The sequence below is a fragment of the Schistocerca cancellata genome, chromosome 1 (genome assembly GCF_023864275.1).
Source record: "Schistocerca cancellata isolate TAMUIC-IGC-003103 chromosome 1, iqSchCanc2.1, whole genome shotgun sequence".
NCBI lineage: Eukaryota > Metazoa > Arthropoda > Insecta > Orthoptera > Acrididae > Schistocerca > Schistocerca cancellata.
Genome location: NC_064626.1, coordinates 421,828,145 through 421,848,055, shown reverse-complemented (window position 1 = coordinate 421,848,055; position 19,911 = coordinate 421,828,145). Strand labels below are relative to the sequence as shown.

The 19,911-nt window shown below is 45.1% G+C and overlaps 1 protein-coding gene across 3 annotated transcripts in view; it reads left to right on the top strand.

Annotated features, from left to right (window-relative positions):
- The window catches only part of LOC126176062 (inositol-trisphosphate 3-kinase homolog), a 528,034-nt gene that overhangs the window by 386,822 nt on the left and 121,301 nt on the right, over positions 1 to 19,911 (top strand). The window contains exon 1 of one of the 3 annotated variants that reach the window (XM_049923206.1): positions 14,378 to 14,561. The exons of the other annotated variants lie outside the window; for them this stretch is intronic. Coding sequence (XP_049779163.1) covers positions 14,406 to 14,561 — 156 coding nt within the window. The 5' untranslated portion in view covers positions 14,378 to 14,405. Of the gene's footprint in view, positions 1 to 14,377; positions 14,562 to 19,911 lie in introns of those variants that run through there. 3 annotated transcript variants of the gene reach the window in all.

The window sequence follows — 19,911 nt, the reverse complement described above, 5'->3', positions numbered from 1 at the left end:
CTATTGGGTGGAAGGAATACATAGAGGATCTGTGTACTTGAGGACAGCATGGAAATAGAAGAGGAATTAAGTGAAGATGAGATGAAAGATACGAATAATTTGACAGAGCACTGAAAAATCTAAATGGAAACGAGACCCCTGGAATAGACGACACTCCCTCAGAATTATTGAGATCCTAGGGGGACAAAATTGCTTGTCCATGACAGAATTATTCACCTGGGGTGCGAAATGTATGGGACTCGCTAAATACTTACAGGTTTCAAGAAGTAGTAAAAATTCCAATCTCAAAGAAGGAAGGTGCTGACCGATGTGAATAATACCGAATCCTCAATTTAATTAGTCATGTGTGCAAAATATTGACACGAATTATTTACAGAAGAACGAAATAACTGGTGGAAGCCAACCTCGAGGAAGATAAGTTTGGTGGTTTCCGGAGGAATGTAGGAACATGTAAGGCAATACTGACCCTGTGACTTATCATAAATGATTGGTTGAATAAATACAAACTTATAGCATTTGTAGATTGAGAGAAAGTTTTTCAGATTGTTGATCGGACTACACCCTTTATAATTTTGAAGGTAGCAGGGGTTAAAATACTGGGGTAGAAAGATTGTTTACAACTTGTACAGAAACAAGATTGAAGTTATAACAGTCGAAGGACATGAAACGAGCCATAATTGAGAAGTAAGTGAGACAGGTTTGTAGCCATTTCGAGATGTTATTCAGACCGTACGTGCAGCAAGCTATGTAGGAGAAAATTGTTAAGGAAATTAAAGTACAGGAAGAAAAAAGTAAAATTTTTAAATTTGCCATTGCCGTTCTAATTCTGTAAGAGACTCAAAAGGACTTGGAAGAGCAGTTAATGGAATGGGTATTGTCTTGGTGAGCTTAAAAGATAAAAACACCAACAAAATGAAAACAAGGCTAATAGAATGTAGTGGTCAATTAGGCGATTCTGAAGTAAATAAATTAAGAAAAAGTCTATGAGTTTTGCTATTTGGGCAGTAAAATAACTGATGATGGCCGAAGTAAAAAGGATACAAAATGCCGACTGACAACAGCACGAAAAGCATTTCTGAAAAAGAGGATTTTGTTAACATTAAATAATATCAATTTAAGACTTCGAAAGCAATTTCTGAAGGTATTTGTCTGAACTAAAGCTTCGTATGGAAGTGAAACATGATCGATAAGCAAGAGAATTGAAACGTGTGAAAGTGGTGTTGTAGAAGAATGCTGAAGATTCGGTGGATAGGTCGAACAGCTGATGAAGGGGTACTGAATTAAATTAGAGGAAAAAGAAATTTATGGCACAACTTGACTAAAATAAGGGGTCGGTTGATAGGACATATGCCGAGGCAACAAGGAATCCTCAGTATGATAATGTAGGGAAGTGTGTGTGTGTGTGTGTGTGTGTGTGTGTGTGTGTGTGTTGGGGAGGAGATAAAATTGTAGGGGGAGGAAGCAGGTTGAAATGGGTGTAGGCTGCAGTATTTATGCGGAGATGAAGAGGTTTGAGCAGAGAAGGATTGCACCAACCAGCCTTCGGGCTGAAGACCACTACAACAACGAAGTCACCCGTCTCTGCAGTAAGTTACGAAGTTTGTCGTGATCGTGAAGACCAAGGTGTAGATCCTACCCGACATATCCATCTCGGATTATATTGGACATTCCTATCGTCAGCAACAAAATGTGCCGGTGCCGCATAATACATGTAACACATTTCCGTACAATGGGCCATGGGTGAAATTTGAGCCCATGTAGATAGGGATGTAATCGGAATTCAAATTTATTCGTACTAACTAGGACAGCACTCGATACTGAAGTCAGTGGAGGCTCGTAGTCGTCCGCTGTGACCGATAGGTTCTAGGCGCTTCAGTCCGGAACCGCGCTGCTGCTACGGTCGCAGGTTCGAATCCTTCCTCGGGCATGGATGTGTGTGATGTCCTTTGGTTGGTTAGGTTTAAGTAGTTCTAAGTCTAGGGGACTGATGACCTCAGAAGTTAAGTCGCATAGTGCTTAGAGCCATTTCAACCTTTTTTTTTTTTTTTCTCGTATCCACACATTCGAAGTTATGTCGCAAACGGCACATTTTTCGTGCTCATCTTAACAGGATAATTTTTGCTTCTACATTAATGAGCCAAAACAGTATGACCACCTGCTTAGTAGTTTTTTTGTCCGTTTTTGTAACGAAACGCATCACTGATCAGGGATCCGACAGTTTGTTAGTGGGTTTGTCTAGGTGTGTGACATTATATGTGTACGCACATGCCATGTAATTCGCGTCAATAACGGGCTGCTGATTTGCGTACGCGGTGGTGGCGCCCGATAGCGAGACAGATGGGTTCCACAGGATTTACATCAAGCGAATTTGGTCGCCGAGACATCAATGTGAGTTCACTATAATGCTCCTCAAACCACTGTAGCACGGTTCTGGCTCCGAGATACGGACAGTTATACTTCTGAAAGAAGACAACGCCGTTGAGGAAGACATCAAGCATGAAGGGATGCAGGTGCTTCGCAGCTGTCAGCGTCTACTCGATTACTACCACAGGTCCCACGCAAGCGCAGGAGATTGTCTCACATAGCATAATACTGCTCCCATCAGCCTGCGTTCCAGGCGCGCTGCTCGATCGAGCCGCGCTTCACTCACCTCGATGACGGTGGTTGTCGAGACGACCATCGACCTCGTGTAGTAAAAATATGATTCACCGGAAGAGTCAACACTTTTCCATTGATCGACGATGGAATCCCGATCGTTTAGTGCTCACTTCAATTGTAATTGACGATGTTGTCGCGTCAACATGTGAACAGGAAGTGTTGGCCTGCTGCGGAGCTCCGCGATCAACTGTATACAATGAACAGTGTGCTCCGAAATACTTACGCGTGCACCAGCATTGAGTTCTTTCGACAGAGATGCCACAAATCACCACCTGTTCTACTTTACAGAGCAGATAAGCTTCCGAATTTCACGTTGTGTGAAGAGATGTGGACGTCCAACCTTGACTTGGCTGCCTCATATCCGGCAGCTTAAACAGACGTGTTGGCGGCATCTCAACGCTGTGAGATGCTTGAGCCACACCCGCTGGGGCGCCGACCGCTCTACCCTGTTGCGGCTCTACCAGGCGTTAATCCAGTCCCGTCTGGATTATGGGAGCCTGGCTTATGGCTCAGCATCCCCATCTGCGTTACGGGTGCTGGACCCAATTCTCCACAGTGGGATACGCCTTGCCACTGGTGCTTTCCGCACCAGCCCTGTGGACAGTGTGCTAGTGGAGGCAGGTGTACCCCCACTGCGGTTCCGGCGCCAACGTTTGCTGGCCGCTTATGCTGCCCATGTTCTAAGCTTGCCCGGGCATCCCAATTATCGTGTCCTGTTCCCGCAGTCAGTCGTCCATCTGCCAGACCGTCGGCCCCGGTCGGGTTGTCCGATCGCCGTACGCGTCAAGGAGCTTCTCTGTGGGCTTGGGTTTTTCCCTGCTCCACCTCCTTTCCGGGCGCCTCTGCGTACACCCCCGTGGTGTGTTCCTCGCCCTTGCCTTCGGCTCGACTTGGCACAGGGCTCGAAGGACTCGGTCCCTCCAGAGGCCATCCGCCGCCGCTTTTATTCCATCCTGGCCACGTATCAGGGCTCTGGAATTGTTTACACCGACGGTTCGATGGTTGCTGGTCGTGTCGGGTATGCGCTAACTCTAGGGGACCATTCCGAACAACGGTCCTTGGCGGCTGGCTGCAGCGTTTACACTGCTGAGCTAGTCGCCATCTTTAGAGCCCTAGAGTATATCCGCTCCTGCTCAGGTGAGTCCTTCGTTATCTGTAGCGATTCCCTGAGCGGTTTACGAGCTCTCGACCAGTGTTTTCCTCGTTCTCGTCTGGTGATGGCTATCCATGAGTCCCTGCATACTCTTGCGCGTTGCGGCCGCTCTGTGGTCTTTGTGTGGACCCCCGGTCATGTCGGTATCCCGGGCAATGAACATGTTGACCGCCTGGCGAAAGAGGCCACGAATAAACCATCTCTGGATGTTGGCCTCCCAGAGGCTGATTTGCGGGCAGTCCTCCGCCGAAAAGTTTTTGCGCTTTGGGACGCTGAATGGCGCGATCGGATTACACCCAATAAACTCCGTGCCATTAAGGAGACGACGACTGTGTGGCGGTCCTCCATGCGAGCCAACCGCAGGGACTCAGTCGTCCTTTGTCGGCTCCGCATTGGCCACTCCCGGCTAACACACAGTTATTTACTGCGCCAGGAGGACCCTCCTGTATGTCGCTGCGGGGCGGCTTTGACGGTGGCCCACATTCTGTTGGCCTGCCCCCTTTTAGCTGTGGTCAGGCAGACATTTGCGCTGCCTGATACGCTCCCTGCCGTTTTATCCGATGACCCTGTTATGGCTGCCTTAGTTTTACGTTTTATTCGGGCAGGGAGTTTTTATTCTTTCCTCTGAGTGTTTCTGTTTTATTTTATTTTTTCTTTTGATTCTGGCCTTTGGCCTATGATTTTACACTGATCTTTTAATGTGTTTCTAAGTGGTTGGCTTTTCCTTTTTTATTTCTATGGTCGGCCAACCACTGTCACACTCTGTGTGGTTTTAGTTCGTTTTGTCTTGTCCTTGTCTCCGTTTCTTTTGTTCTGTATCGTCTGTGTCTATTCTGTTCCTCGTTTTTATTCTCTGTGGATGTTCTTTGTCTTTGGAAAAAGGGACCGATGACCGTAGCAGTCTGGTCCCTTTCATCCCCCAAACCAACCAACCAACCAACGTCCAACCATTTAGCGCCTAGTGATAGTTTCAATGTCCATCTACCACTTTGTAGATGCTCACGAAAGTAACACTTGAACATTAGATCTGCTTCGCCGTTTTCAAAATACTCTTTCGTAGGCTCTGCTTAATAATAATCTGCCCTTTTTCAAAGTCTGTTACCTCAATGGATTTCCACATTTGCAGCCCATATCTTCGCTAGGTTGATCTCCCGTCCGTGTCTGCTCCGCTTACACATTTTAGTTACCGTGTCACGTGCTCGCGATGCTACCAGGCGCCATCCAACGTCTGGTGGACAATTATCATAATGTTTTGGCTCATCAGTGATTTCGCTATTAATTACGATACAAACGTAGAGAGGGAGAGAGAGAGAGAGAGAGAGAGAACTTGCAATTATATTACGAGCATTAGGCCGAGTCTCAAGGCGTAATACTATACCTAACGTTTCGTCTTCCAATCCTAGAGACATCATCAGAGGTTTTAACGACTCAAAAAGCTCAGTAATACCGCGAATACGAGCCTTGAAAGCCTGCATTCTATGATTAGCATTCCAATTCGATAAATGAAAAGTTCAGGCGTTCAATTGTTTATCTAAACAGAAAAGTACACTTCCACAAAGAAATCTACTGACGAATTCGTCTTGGGATCTGGTGCGACGTTTTCGACGAGTGTTGCATTCGTCATCTTCTAACGATATCTTCTCCGGAGGATTACGATTGGAATACTCGTCGAAAATACCGCATCAAGGCGGCGACGTTACTCAGCTCTTCAGCAAGATCCGTTCAAGCGAATAACAGCCGCTCGTGCTCACAGCGTCATAAAACATTTCAATACACAGAAAGCGACATCGCAGCGATTATCACGTATCAGTAGTGTATTGGAAAGCAATGATTATGGACGTAGTCGAAAGAAAGCAGGCAGGGCTTCATAATTTCATTTATGAATACATTTATAGAAGTAACAGAGGATTTCGCTCACACACACTGGTTAGTTTGCGGCTGCTGAAAGGAGTGTTCGTGGCGCAATTTGTGCTAAGAGTAGACTAAAGTTTCGTTCTCAGATCCTTCGAAAAACTTACCACACACTTGTTACCATGCGAAGCTCTTCTTATCATAGTTTTCCTTGCGAGGCGTGTCTCATACACTACTGGCCATTAAAAATGCTATACCACGAAGATGACGTGCTACAGATGCGAAATTTAACCGACAGGGAGAAGATGCTGTGATATGCAAATGATTAGCTTTTCAGAGCATTCACACAAGGTTGGCGCCGGTGGCGACAGCTACAACGTGCTGATATGAGGAAAGTCTCCAACCGATTTCTCAAACACAAACAGTAGTTGACCGGCGTTGCCTGGTGAAACGTTGTTGTGATGCTCGTGTAAGGAGGAGAAATGCGTAGCATCACGTTTCCGACTTTGATAAAGGTCGGATTGTAGCCTATCGCGATTGCGGTTTATCGCATCGCGACATTGCTGCTCGCGTTGGTCGAGATCCAATGACTGTTAGCAGAATATGGAATAGAGGGTAATACTGAACGCCGTGCTGGATCCCAACGGCCTCGTATCACTAGCAGTGGAGATGACAGGCATCTTATCCGCATGGCTGTAACGGATCGTGCAGCCACGTCTCTATCCCTGAGTCAACAGATGGGGACGTTTGCAAGACAACAACCATCTGCACGAACAGTTCGACGACGTTTGCAGCAGCATGGACTATCAGTTCGGAGACCATGGCTGCAGTTACCCTTGACGCTGCATCACAGACAGGAGCACCTGGGATGCTGTACTCAACGACCAACCTGGGTGCACGAATGGCAAAACGTCATTTTTTCGGATGAATCCAAGTTCTGTTTACGCCATCATGATGGTCGCTCCCGTGTTTGGCGACATCGCGGTGAACGCACATTGGAGGCGTGTATTCGTCATTGCCATACTGGCGTATCACCCAGTGTGATGGTATGGGATGCCATTGGTTACACGTCTCGGTTACCTCTTGTTCGCATTGACGGCACTTTGAACAGTGGACTTTACATTTCAGATGTGTTACGACCCATGGCTCTACCCTTCATTCGATCCCTGGGAAACCCTACATTTCAGCAGGATAATGCCCGACCGCATGTTGCAGGTCCTGTACGGGCCTTTCTGGATACACAAAATGTTCGACTGCTGCCCGAGCCAGCACATTCTCCAGATCGCTCAGCAATTGAAAACGTCTGGTCAGTGGTGGCCGAGCAACTGGCTCGTGACAATACGCCAGTCACTACTCTTGATGAACTGTGGTATCGTGTTGAAGCTGCATGGGCAGCTGTAGCTGTACACGCCATCCAAGCTCTGTTTGATTCAGTGCCCAGGCGTATCAAGGCCGTTATTACTGGCAGTTGTGGTTGTTCTGGGTACTGATTTATCAGGATCTACGCACCGAAATTGCGTGAAAATGTAATAAAATGTCAGTTCTAGTATAATATATTTGTCCAATGAATACCCGTTTATCATCTGCATTTCTTCTTGGTGTAGCAACTTTAATGGCCAGTAGTGTATTTCAGTGTATTTAGACGGCGACATTCATGGGAGGCAGGCTGACGCCAGCTGTTGCTAGGGGGTGCGAACATGCGTAGACTATCCGATTCTCCCACAACGATCGCTGCGAAGCAGCAGTGGTTTGGGAGCACAGTTCTACCGCCGCGCCCTCGCTGCTAGTTCATAGTTTCATTGCCGTAGAATGTATGACACCAATGATTCGTGTGTGCCTCTAAAAGACGTGATAAAATGACGCTGCGAGCTCACGACAACAAATCGCTCGTGTACATCGAACCTTAGTCCTTGAATTCGCCACGGTTTTTTTTTCTGTCATATAATGGTCAGCGTGTGAACAGATTGCGCCGTTATTAACTCTTTGGACAATGTGATGTTCTGCTGTGCCTTCACACAGCTTTCCGCCCAACTGTTGGCGGAGACAGCTGGAAATTCACAGCGGCCAGCGAAGTCCCACTACTGGAGTTATTTGCATATCTGGCAGGCAGCTGCCGCGCTGGCGGCCTACCTCTCCGCCTGCTCGTTCTTCTGCCGCGCCCGCAACTGCTACTGCTGCTGCTGCTGTTACGACGTGCGCCATAAAAACGCTGCCACACATCACTCCGCAGTTATCCCTCCGCTTTTATTTTGCGCTGTTCACTTTGCTGCGGAAGGCACCTCGCAGCAAGTGTTTCAGTATACCAGCGGTGGCGAAGGCTTACTACTAGAGCTCATTTGGACTGGAGGACAATAATACTTTAAGTCTAGAAAGGAACTGTTAAGTACCTTGAACGAACAGTGAAGCAACTCAGAATTGATATACTTTTTAAGAACAAAGTTGTCTGATTCAGAGACGTTATTGGGTAGTTAACTGGTCGTTCCACTGCTATTTGGTGGATCAGCTTCATAATTATAAATGAGGAGCACAATTTTGTAGATGTTCAGAAGTATTAATTTATTTCGCTGGCTGGTTTTTGGTTTGCAAGGACATCATTGAACTCTGTCTTTCGTCGTCAGAGTATAATACTGGTGAACAACACTGAAAAAGATGTTACCCATCGAGAGTGAGACACAAACACATAGCAAGTGTCATCTTTGACAGTGCAGTGGTAATGTAATTAAAAATGTTTAAGTTTTAAATGAACATAAAGGGAACCAACTAGAAAACATTAGCCCTAAACCTCGAAAAAAGCCGTGTGTGTGGGAGGGGGGGCGGAGGTGTTAAAAAATGGTTCAAATGGCTCTGAGCACTATGGGACTTAACATCTGAGGTCATCAGTCCCCTAGAACTTAGAACTACTTAATCTAACTAACCTAAGGACATCACACACATCCATGCCCGAGGCAGGATTCGAACCTGCGACCGCAGTGATCGCGCGGTTCCAGACTGTGTGTGTGTGTGTGTGTGTGTGTGTGTGTGTGTGTGTTGTGCGCGCTCGCGCACACGCTCATCAGGAGTGGATGTAAATATGATAAAACATAACTATTTAAATTAACCACGACAATAAAAATTAATGTAAAACAAGAGGACTGAAGAACAGCTTGAAGAGGTATTGCACATGGAAGGTGATGCAGAAACAGAGTACCATTGAACAGGAAATACCTGCAGTCAGAAACATTATTAGCATATTGCTCTTTGACCAGCTACATACAGTTACCTTTATGGATGGCGTACATAAAGTCCAAGAACACTTTGAATTATTTATTGCACAAGAACTAAACATTGTACAGATGTCATACATATTGCATTTTATGACCCGGTAGACGTCAATACGATAATCGAATTCTTGCCATACCCGTCCCAGCATGGCATCGCCGACTGTGACAGTCGCTTCCCGTGTTCTCTCCCGGAGCTGTGCTACATCGTGTGGTAGAGGCGGTACGTACACCAGATCTTTATTGTGTCCCCACAGAAAAAAGTCATACGGAGTGAGATCTGGTGATTTGTTTGCGACTAGCGGTGACTGTTGGCAAATTACCAAACTGCGCTGTGGCGGTATACATGAAAAAAAGCTTTCAGGGTTTCTCTTGAAAATGACATATGTATGATTCTGTACAGTGTTTGGTTCGTGTGCCATAAATAATTGAAAGTGTTCCCGGATTTTGTGTACACCCTATTAAGATAAAGAGGCAAGCATCAGTGTTGTTATTACTTGTCATGAATCAATTTTGTTATCTGCATACATCCGTACTTTCATTACAAAAGGTGCTTCTTTGAAGACAGGAGTAGCTTCCCTTTTTCACTTACCGGCAAAATCTGTATCTCTGTCATTAGTAAAATTTTCTAATCGCTCACCAGTACTACACATGATTTTAAAAGTAGGGAAGTAGCTTTATAAAACCAGTAAGGCAGAGTTACAACAAGTTAAACCATATAATTACTTCCCTAATACTTTATGCCAAAATTTACGAAAACCTAATGAAAATCTTTTTAACGCTCCTATCGGCTACCGCCCACCACGAAAGCTGGAGCGTCCACTAATGGGCGGCAGGGACCAGGTTGACTACCACTGTTATAAGACCTTCCTAAGTTATTCATAATATGCTCATATTGTAACCCTGCTGAAAGCTTCTTTGGTGCACAGACGAAAAATATATTCACCTTGTCTGAAGGCTGTTGTTTTTATCCACATATATTTATGGACACATTTTGTTTATGGATGAAAACATGTACACAGTAATGGTTGAACTGTGTAAGCATTCACTTGAGCACGAACAACTGCTACAATTCCGCACTGCATTGATAATGACCTGACACAGGTCGAAATCTGATCTGCTTTGTGACTGTAAATGTCATATTAAAGCAACTTAATTCTACGACTGATTGCTGCTCTATCTAACCCGAAAACATACTTGTCTGTAGGCTATTGTTTTTATCTATGGAGGAAGAAAGTTTTTGTCGGACTTGCGATATGAGCATTTTAAGAATAACTTGTCAGGTCTTACAATAAATGTATTTCCCCCTTATACAACGAAAATACAGATGTTTCGCGAAAAGAAAAATGTATTAATGACGTGTAATAACAACACCAATACTTGCCTGTTTAGCTTAATATTAAGCTAAGCATATGTGTAATGCATCAGAATATTTGACCAGTGCCAAAAGAGGTTCGCATGTATAAATCGAAGCAAGTAGCAACTTATGTTTTCTCTACAGCAGATGATGGTGTAGCTTCCTTCATGAAATACTGACGAGAATTAAAATATTAAATCAGACATTTATGAAGTAACTTGATGAGCTATCTAGTCTAAGCCCACACTAAAAGTTCGTCTTTAATAATTTATGGAGAGAGCTTGATATAGCAAAAATTTTTAATAAATTTTGTCTCATTATTAGCTAATATAAAGGACAACTTTAGTGTTAGACTAGAAATTGTCTTCCTGACTGAGTATAAAATACACTAATTTAAAAATCGCATTCTGAAATTTGTGCTTTACGAGCACTTCACACGGGCTGACACGTCTCGCTGGGCAAGAAATCAATATATCATGATCACTGTCCAGTAGTTCGGAATTTGGTACGGTTAACTTCATCCTGCCGCAGTGCTCAGAGGAGATATGCCATGGTACATATAACTGACTGTGCTTTTGTCCTGAAATAGCATTCACTCTGTCTCATGTTGACGACACTTTGCCTCGACAGTGAATTCGATGAGTATAAGAAGATGGCACATTTGTTGAGAGGTCCCCTTTCCAGGTCTCCATGTCCCCGAAGAGCATCAACTGCAGAGTCCCGTTCACGTAGTGTCGCTTTAAGTGTTTTATTACATGCGAAAGAGGGCAGAGAGGCTTCTCAAGGAACTATGAAACGACATACAACACATGTAGACCGACTGTTAAGAGGCTATTGGTAAAGGTCGCGAACATTCCGTTTACTGCCGCAGGAAGCTGTAACAGACTTCTGAGGCTACAAGGGGAACCTGATGAGCAATTGTGTAAGAATTAAGGAAGGAGGATTGTTTTACACTTCCGCCTACTCAACTTTTACTTCGTTCGTGTTCCTTTCGTTACAAACTAAATACCTGTTTTACGTATAAACTTACTAGAATAATAGATTTTGTTAGTTCACCAGCTAACAAAAAATATTCAGATGTAATCGTCGTGACATGATAACTGGGCTGTTGACATCCTGCCGACTATCTGCTGTTTGGTTTGTGTCTCCGGCAAGCGATGGGCGGCCGCGTGTTGTTGTGAGTCAGTGGAGGCGCGACCTTCATCGTCAACTCCACATGGCGCCCGCTCCCCTGTTTATTTGGTAAGTCGTGTAACACGCTCCGGTCTACAGCCCACAGCTCGTTTTATGTCGTAGTGTAGCGTCTCTCAGCCCATAAAGCTACGACTTGATGGTAAACTCGCAGTCTGAGTGAGTCATCACCATCATCAGCAGCAGCAGCTGCTGCTGCGCCGCCGCCGCCGCCGCCGCTAGCTGCGGGAAACCAAACCATTTCGTCATTGCATAACGCAGATTGTTCAACCTCGTGCTGACGAGCTTACAGCTTCGCCTGTCCGTCCCCTGTAGCTGAGTGGTCAGCGCGACAGAATGTCAATCCTACGGGCCCGGATTCGATTCCCGGCTGGGTCGGAGACTTTCTCCACATACGGATTGGGTGTTGTGTTGTCCTAATCATCATCATTTCATCCTCATCGACGCGTAAGTCGCCGAAGTGGCCTCAAATCGAAGGACTTGCACCCGGCGAACGGTCTACCCGATGGGAGGCTCTAGTCACACGACATTTATATATATATATATTTATTTATTTATTTATTTATTTAGCTTCGCCTGTGGAGGCGATAATCTTGCTGTTTCTTGGATGGAGTAATTGTCGTGCTTTGCTTCTGCATGGTGGTCTCGTTGTAAATGCACTACCGCTTACATGTCACAGCTGAAAGATGAAATAGGGAAGAAACAGGAAAGAAGTAGACAGGCATTTCACTAGGCGCAACGGCTTGTGCTTTGTTCTGTCCGTAGTTATTTCCTCCGTTTCCATTCAAGAATAATTTTACTGGCGCGTCCTTAGCTGACAAAGTATTGCAATGCAATTTTAGTTTGGCTGTGGTCATCTGTGATGCCGGATTCCTGCCCGTCGACTTGGCCGATGCCAGGAATAATTCCTTCAATGCGGAACCACGACCCCGAAACAAGCTGCAAAGTTGGAAGATAAGTAAATAAAGTAAAAACAGCGTAACAGTGAAATAAAGTAAAAACAGCGTAACAGTGGAACATTTCCAAAACAAACATTTAAGATTTCATCACCCGAGTACATGTTGTCGACTTTCGTTACATGGTACCATCTAACGCTGTTGCGGAATGCACAGTTCACTCACATGAATGAGAGCATTGTTGCTTTAGAAGATGCTCTGCAAGGCAAGGGGGATTTCCATGGCGGAAGAAAAAGGAAACGTGACATAGATAACTCGAGCCGGCCGTGGTGGCCGAGTGGTTCTAGGCGCTCCAGTCCGGAACCGCGTTCGGAAGGACGACGGTTCAATCCCGCGTCCGGCCATCCTGATGTAGGTTTTCCGTGATTTCCCTAAATCACTCCAGGCAAATGCCGGGATGGTTCCTCTGAAAGGGCACGGCCGACTTCCTTCCCCATCCTTCCCTAATCCGATGAGACCAATGACCACGCTGTCTGGTCTCCTTCCCCAAACCAACCAACCAACCAACCGGAACCGCGCGACTGCTACGGTCGCAGGTTCGAATCCTGCCTCGGGCATGGATGTGTGTGATGTCCTTAGGTTAGTTAGGTTTAAATAGTTCTAAGTCTAGGGGACTGATGACCTCAGATGTTGTCCCATAGTGCTCAGAGCCATTTGAACCATAGATAACTCGACAACTCTGACAAATACGGAAGAGTCTTTGAAAATCGATGGCTGCATGCCAGAACATCTTTACAGAATTTACAGATGCTTCACTGTGTATGTTCTGAGACGCTTTTTTTCTAAAAGACTTGTCGAAAATGAAGGCTCAGAATTATCATGTAAAAGCGAGGAAAAAAGTCTACATATTTATGGGTCCAAAAATAAGTTTGTTTCAGATCGGTTGAAATGACTCTGAGCACTATGGGACTTAACATCTGAGGTCATCAGTCCCCTAGAACTTAGAACTACTTAAACCTAACTAACCTAAGGATGTCACACACATCCATGCCCGAGGCAGGATTCGAACCTGCGACCGTAGCAGTCGCGCGGTTCCGGACTGAACGCCTAGAACCACTCGGCCACCACGGCCGGCAATAAGTTTACAATTTGTGAGACTGTCATTCGTAGTACTCCAGTCTACGCAGCTGTTTATTACGCTCATGATTTTTAGCAGTGGTTCACAACACCTCACACAGTGTTAACGTCTCAGTACATGATCAAGCTTGTTTGTCAAACTCGCTCGTGTCTACCCACGGATTTGTCAAACAAGCTCTTATGCGATCCAACAAGTTTGGAATTTAACATCATTTTTGTTGCAGACTCTGTTCGCGTATACCGTATTTCGAAACTAGTGAAAATGATTACAAATGCGGAGAAAGCGTTTTTAATATTGATAGTATCGTTTCCGGAAAATCACCGAAAAAAGTGAACACGACAGTGGCTCAACCTTCTGGTGACACCAGTGGAAACCTGAAGAAGATGCCAGCAGAGACGAATCGAAACGTCGAGCACTGGAGAAGAGAAATATGACGCAGCCTAAGGGCTCGCAACATTTTACCATAAATGACATCGGCATGGAAGTCCGCAGGTCAGCGTGATAACTTTTTGTACTGAGCAATTACGTCGTTAAGTAACGTGTAAATTGTAACTGTTAAAAACTGAACGTGCATACGTCGCCTCAAAACTGAGACTCTCCTCTTCATTACGACGACTCCCGCCGTGCCCGGAGAGTGCGACCTGCGCCGACGGGACGAGAGAATACGTTATCGGCCGGCGTGACGTCAGCGGGCGGTTATTGTCCACTATCTGTGGCGTCGAAAGTGCCGTGAGAGAGGCGCCTGCACGATAAGCGCGCCAGTCGCAAATGTCCGCCCCCGGGCTGCCTGCCGCCGCTGCTCACCTTACCTCTGCTCGCTTCTCCCAGCGTTCGGTTCGCGATGGCTTCCCGCCCTAGCGACCGCCCCGCTCACCCCGCGAAGAGGTAGCGGCCACACCCTGCGATGGCCGTGCTCGTCAGGACCGAGTGCGCCTTTTCGTGGCCGGACACGACCAGTTGCGAGAGGACGGATGCGAAAGGACGGCGCGCCGCGACCGCGGCGCCACCTGCGCTCTGGGAGTGCGCAGACACGATCTGCTTCCCCGATCTGGCGGCGCAGGTAAGTTGCTCCTTCCAGCGGAGGGAACAGCCGAAGCAAAACAGTACTGCAGCGAGTGATACAGAAACCTAAACAAATAGTCAACCTTCCGAGCTATCACTATAAAGTTCTCCGGTTTTCGAGCGAAGGATGTACAACAAGTATATTTCGCAAACAAGTGTTCAGTACTCGGCGTAGGATACACCGTAACAATATTTTTTACGAGCTGCGACATAGTCGCTAGCAAAGACAGTAGTCCAGAATTCACAGAATTTCTTTGTGTCCATTCAGCGATCACAAACAAATCGTCGGCAGGCTATTGATTTCGACCCACCTTCCTCAGACCATTGAGGGAAAGAAATCAAATCCAACTGCTGGACACACTACAGCTTATAAACAGTTAATTACAAAATAATGAAATAAACGGACGGAAAAAAGATGGCAACACAAAAATAGTCATGGAATTTCGGAAATACATTTGTCTAGGTAACGTATTCAAGAGATTAACATTGCAAGATCACGAGTTAATGTAAACGCGAGATACGCCGTTGCAAACGTGAAATGCTGGTACATTAATAACCGACGTGTCTGCCAGAATGCAAGCAGGCAGACGTGCGTGCATTGTGTTTTACAGGTACCCTATGTGAGGTTGTTAGGTGGAGTTCCATGCCCTTTGTACTTGGTCGGTCAATACAGGGACGGTTAATGCTATTAGTGGATGACGTTGGAGTTGTCGTCCGATGATATCCCACATGTACTCGGTTGGAGACAGATCTACTGATCGAGCAGGCCAAGGCACCATATCTACACTCTGTCGAGCACGTTGAGTTACAACAACTATATGTGGGCGAGCGTTATCCTGTTGCAGAACACCCCCTGGAATCTTGTTCACGAATTGCAGCACAACAGATATAATCACCTGATTGACGTACAAACTTGCAGTCAGGGTGCGAGAGAAAACCACGAGAGTGCTCCTGCTGTCATATGGAGTTGCATCCGAGACCCATGACTTCAGTGTTGGTAACATGCAAAACAGGTTGGGTGCAGCTACTTTACTGGCCTCCTCGTAACCAACACACGGCCAACACTGGCACCGAGGCAGATCCAGATTTCATCAGAAAACACAACACACCACCCTGTCCTCCAGCGAGATCCCGCTTGACACCACTGAACGACAGTGGTTTAGTGGAATGCACACTAGAGTGCTAATGTGGTAGTTCGTTGTGTTACTGTGGTGCCACCTGCTCTTCTTGCGATCATACATTCTCGTGACCACCGTAGCCAGCAATAATGTACAGTGGCAACATTTGTGCCATGTCTTTCTGATCTAGCTTCTCGTACCCCTATTACACGACACCGTTCAAACTCATTGAGGTGTTGATAAAGGCGTCTTTGTCGCCTTAAAGGCATTGTTGTCTAATATCAACTCACCACGTCCAGTCAAAGATGATGAACGCTCATGACCATTACAGCGTGTATTCAAAGCAAACCTGATTTTCATGCTCATAGTGGCGCTAGTACAGCCACTCTTATGCGATTGGCGCTAAATCTGAACAGACGGATTGTTGCAGGTACAGATATACGCCTGCCGCCTTTCGGTTCTGTCGCATAACTCCTTTTTGGTATTGCAATTTTTCCGTTATTGTACACAGAATAATAATAATTTATTCTTTACAACATGTAAACTGTCTAGCATTTGTATTTGGTTTTCCTTTCCGTGACAGATCAGAAGATGGCCATTATTTACCGAAATGGATAGTTTTGACGAAAGTGTGTTAGTGATCATTGACTAGAATTAAAGAAGGAAATTCGTACCAATATTATAGATTCTGTTTCCTGCTCCATTCGCACACTTAACGACGGACAAGTGACTGTCTGTATGCCTGTGCACGCGCCGCAATCTCTTATCTTTTTCTGTTGATCCCTAACGAGATGTACTGCCGAGGCAGCAGCTTGGCCGCAGTCTTCATCTGATACAGGCTCTCTAAATTTACCCATCGGAGTTTCGCGAGAACAACGTCTTTTCTCTTCCAAGTATTTCCTCTTAATTACCCCGTGCACTTGTGCTGAATTTTCGTATGGACTATAACGACGTGTAATGATCCTAGCAGCTCGTCTCCGAATTCGTGTACGACGTGGCGTGCCCAGGACGTTCACCACTAATCTTGTAGCGGGATACTACATCGTCCTCTTTCTAAATGTGTCTGCATTTAAAGAGAACTGCTGTTCTTGAAGATCGTCCAACAGCGATAATTTCTTAGTCCTGCTATTTCTGCTTGATAAATTGTTAATATTTATTGACAACATTACGCCCATTACGTTTCCTTGATGTACCCTGTATGTTACTATCATTTTTGCCTAACGTTCGCCGTCCATTATCACGTACTGTGCTTTATAAATCATAAAGGCTTGACTCTTCCAAAACGTCCTCCCTCAGCTTTAGCAAATGATGGGAAAGAATTTCATCGAAAAATCGCTCCCTTTTAGCTACTCCACATGACCGTAAACCCAGCACTTTTATAGTATAAAATCATTTTGCTTGATAGACCGCATCATTCATAGGTTAGTCGCCATGAAGAGGACTGCTGCGGATACGGTCGAAAAGTCGGTGGTCTAGTTACTGTTCTGTAATGACGCAGCACCCGAAATGATTTTATTTACGTTGATACTGGGCGCGAAAGCCTACGAACGTAAACTTCGTATTAATTTATCTCGCTGGAATAATTACAACAGCATGCATATCTTCTATACTAATCACGTGACCGTGATGCTTCCTAACCATAAATTGTGCAGAAGAGTCACCTCACATTCGGTATTGTGTAGTCAGGGTCCCACTTGATCCAAGCATCTTTTCTGACCTTGAGAGAACGTGCCTTCTACTTTTCACAGTGTTTCGTCTTTGTTAAATTTGATTCCGATTTAGATTGCACATGAAAAATTGTTGTCTCTGTGTTCAGTTGACGGACGCTGTTGTCAAGACACAGGAAGGGAGTCGTGTTCTAACTCCCGAGAGAGGGTTCGCAATGTGTAAGATACTTGGCTAGTACTCGGAAGGATTTGCGTTGTAAAGCCGCGTCCTCCCCATTACGATTCAGCTTCGCCGCGCCGTTACTCTTACTTCTTGTGAATGCTGGGATGGTTTCTCAATAGTGACTTGTTCGATTCTTTTCCTTGTCCTTACCGAATCCATCTTTAATGACGACTAGATCGGCTACAGACCATTAAACTCTAATCCTCCTTCCGCCCTTCTCGCAACGGGACCATGCACTGTAGAACGCTGCAATGTTCAAACCAGCCATCTGTTTGCTCCCTGCTTTGCTTTTCTTTTCTTTACTTATGATACTTTACTGTACTATAGGAGGAAGTAGTCCGTTCTTCTCTTGAGCAACATACGTACTTAGCCCGACGCTAGTAATAGATTCCTCAGGCCACGTAAGTGAGAAACCTGAGTGATTTTTAATTAAGAGATGGGCTGTTTTGTCTTACTTCTTTGAAAACATCGCAGAAAACCGCTCTGAACTTCTCCGTTGCAACACTGTGGCACTTACTGTTGTCCTGTATACAAGGACATACCTTTAGCTTCTTCTTATAATGAATATTTCTCCAAACGCGCCAATATTAGACAAACATATTCCAATTTTTGCTTATATTCACCAAAGGTCAGTACTGAAACCACTGTACAACTGCCAGTGAAATAAGTTCGCTGCAGAGAGAACACGTGATTAGCAACAAGATAACAAAGGCCACGCCTAAATCTCGCGAGTGAACAAAGTTACAGTACCCTTTCTGATTCAAGGGCAAAAATATCGTACTGAAACAAGTCTACTGTATCGTAACATTATGGCAAATCGCAAAAAAAAACAAGGACGCACCACTGAGGAATTATCCGAGTGGGTCGGAAATCGGTAGATATGACGTACATGTGCAGACAAACAAATGGGACGCAGCAGTGGGATATGAACCTGAGTGTCGCCTGCCATACTGCGCGACAACCAGTAGTGATGGTCTAGGGCGCCATTTCTTTCCATATCAGAACCCCTTTGGTTGTCATCCGCGGCACCCTTACGGCACAGCGGTACGTCGACGATATTCTACGCTCGTTTTGTTGCCCTTGACGGCAAGCCAGCCTGAGCTTACATTTCAGCAACATCGTGCCTGCCACACATGGCGAGAGGGACATCCAACAACTTTGTCAATCAATACCAAGTCGATTAACTGCTTGGATAATAGCGAGAGGCGGGCCAACGCGTTTTGACTTGCTCAATTTGTGAAGCTATTCCTCTTGAATAAATCATCCAATTTTTCTGAAATTGTACATTTGCTTGTCTGTACGTGTACGTGACGTCTACCGATTTCTCTCCCACACGGATAATTCCTTCGTGTGCGTCGTTTCTTTTTTTGTCTTACAGTGTTTCTTGTACGTGGAAAACTAGGCTGGCGATCCTTGTGTGCACAATACGTTGTACAATAATAATTTGCTTTTGTCATAATTGCAAAATCGTCATCAGTAGAATATAAGTAAACCATCTACTTAGTTGTTGAGAGTCACAGATGTTTATAAAGAAAGTGTGGATCCCAGCTCTAGCAGTAAATATTCAGAGCTAGTTCAAGAGTGTTTTCGCACAAGGATCTCCTCGTGATCTCTATTAAAGTATCTCATTTACATTTTTGTCCCAGTCATGGACATGGGTATCTACGTTTAGAAACTTTTGTTCTGTGTTGTAAGGTAATAGTATTGCCAAATAACTGTTTTATAAGTTATCGTTTTCTTTTCGTGTGCACTGTACATGATGACGTGCTTGTGTTGAAATCAAGACGGAAAGTAGATTAGGTCTTAACGTCGACGTGAAACTGACTAGCGACAGAGAGCAAGCTTCGAAAAACGTTCGACTTTGTACCAAGTCGTTGACTGATAACGAAAGATGGCGATCATACGGAAAATCTTCACGTATATCTCGTCGATTGGATGAGTATGTGACTAATAGAACACAGTACATTTACTCGACGGCGAATGTTCAACGTAGACGAAAGTAACGTCAGGGATGCTCCAAAGAAACTTAATAGGACCTATAATGCTCTCAGTATACAAAACGACAGTATATAAAAACGATTTATCAGACTTGGTCAGCACCAATATCGGATGGTTTACTGACGATACTGTTACATACAGGAATGTATCGTTGTTGAAGGATCATAGGGAAATTCAGGAAGACGAAGAAAAAAATTACGCTCGGTGTAATGAATGACAGCCCTCTTTAAATGTCGATAAACGAACGATAATTCCTACGAAAAAGAGAAAGAAGCCGATAGTATCCCGTTACAAGTTCAGTGACGAAAGTGTGGACCATGTCACATTGTTTAAGTAGCAAGA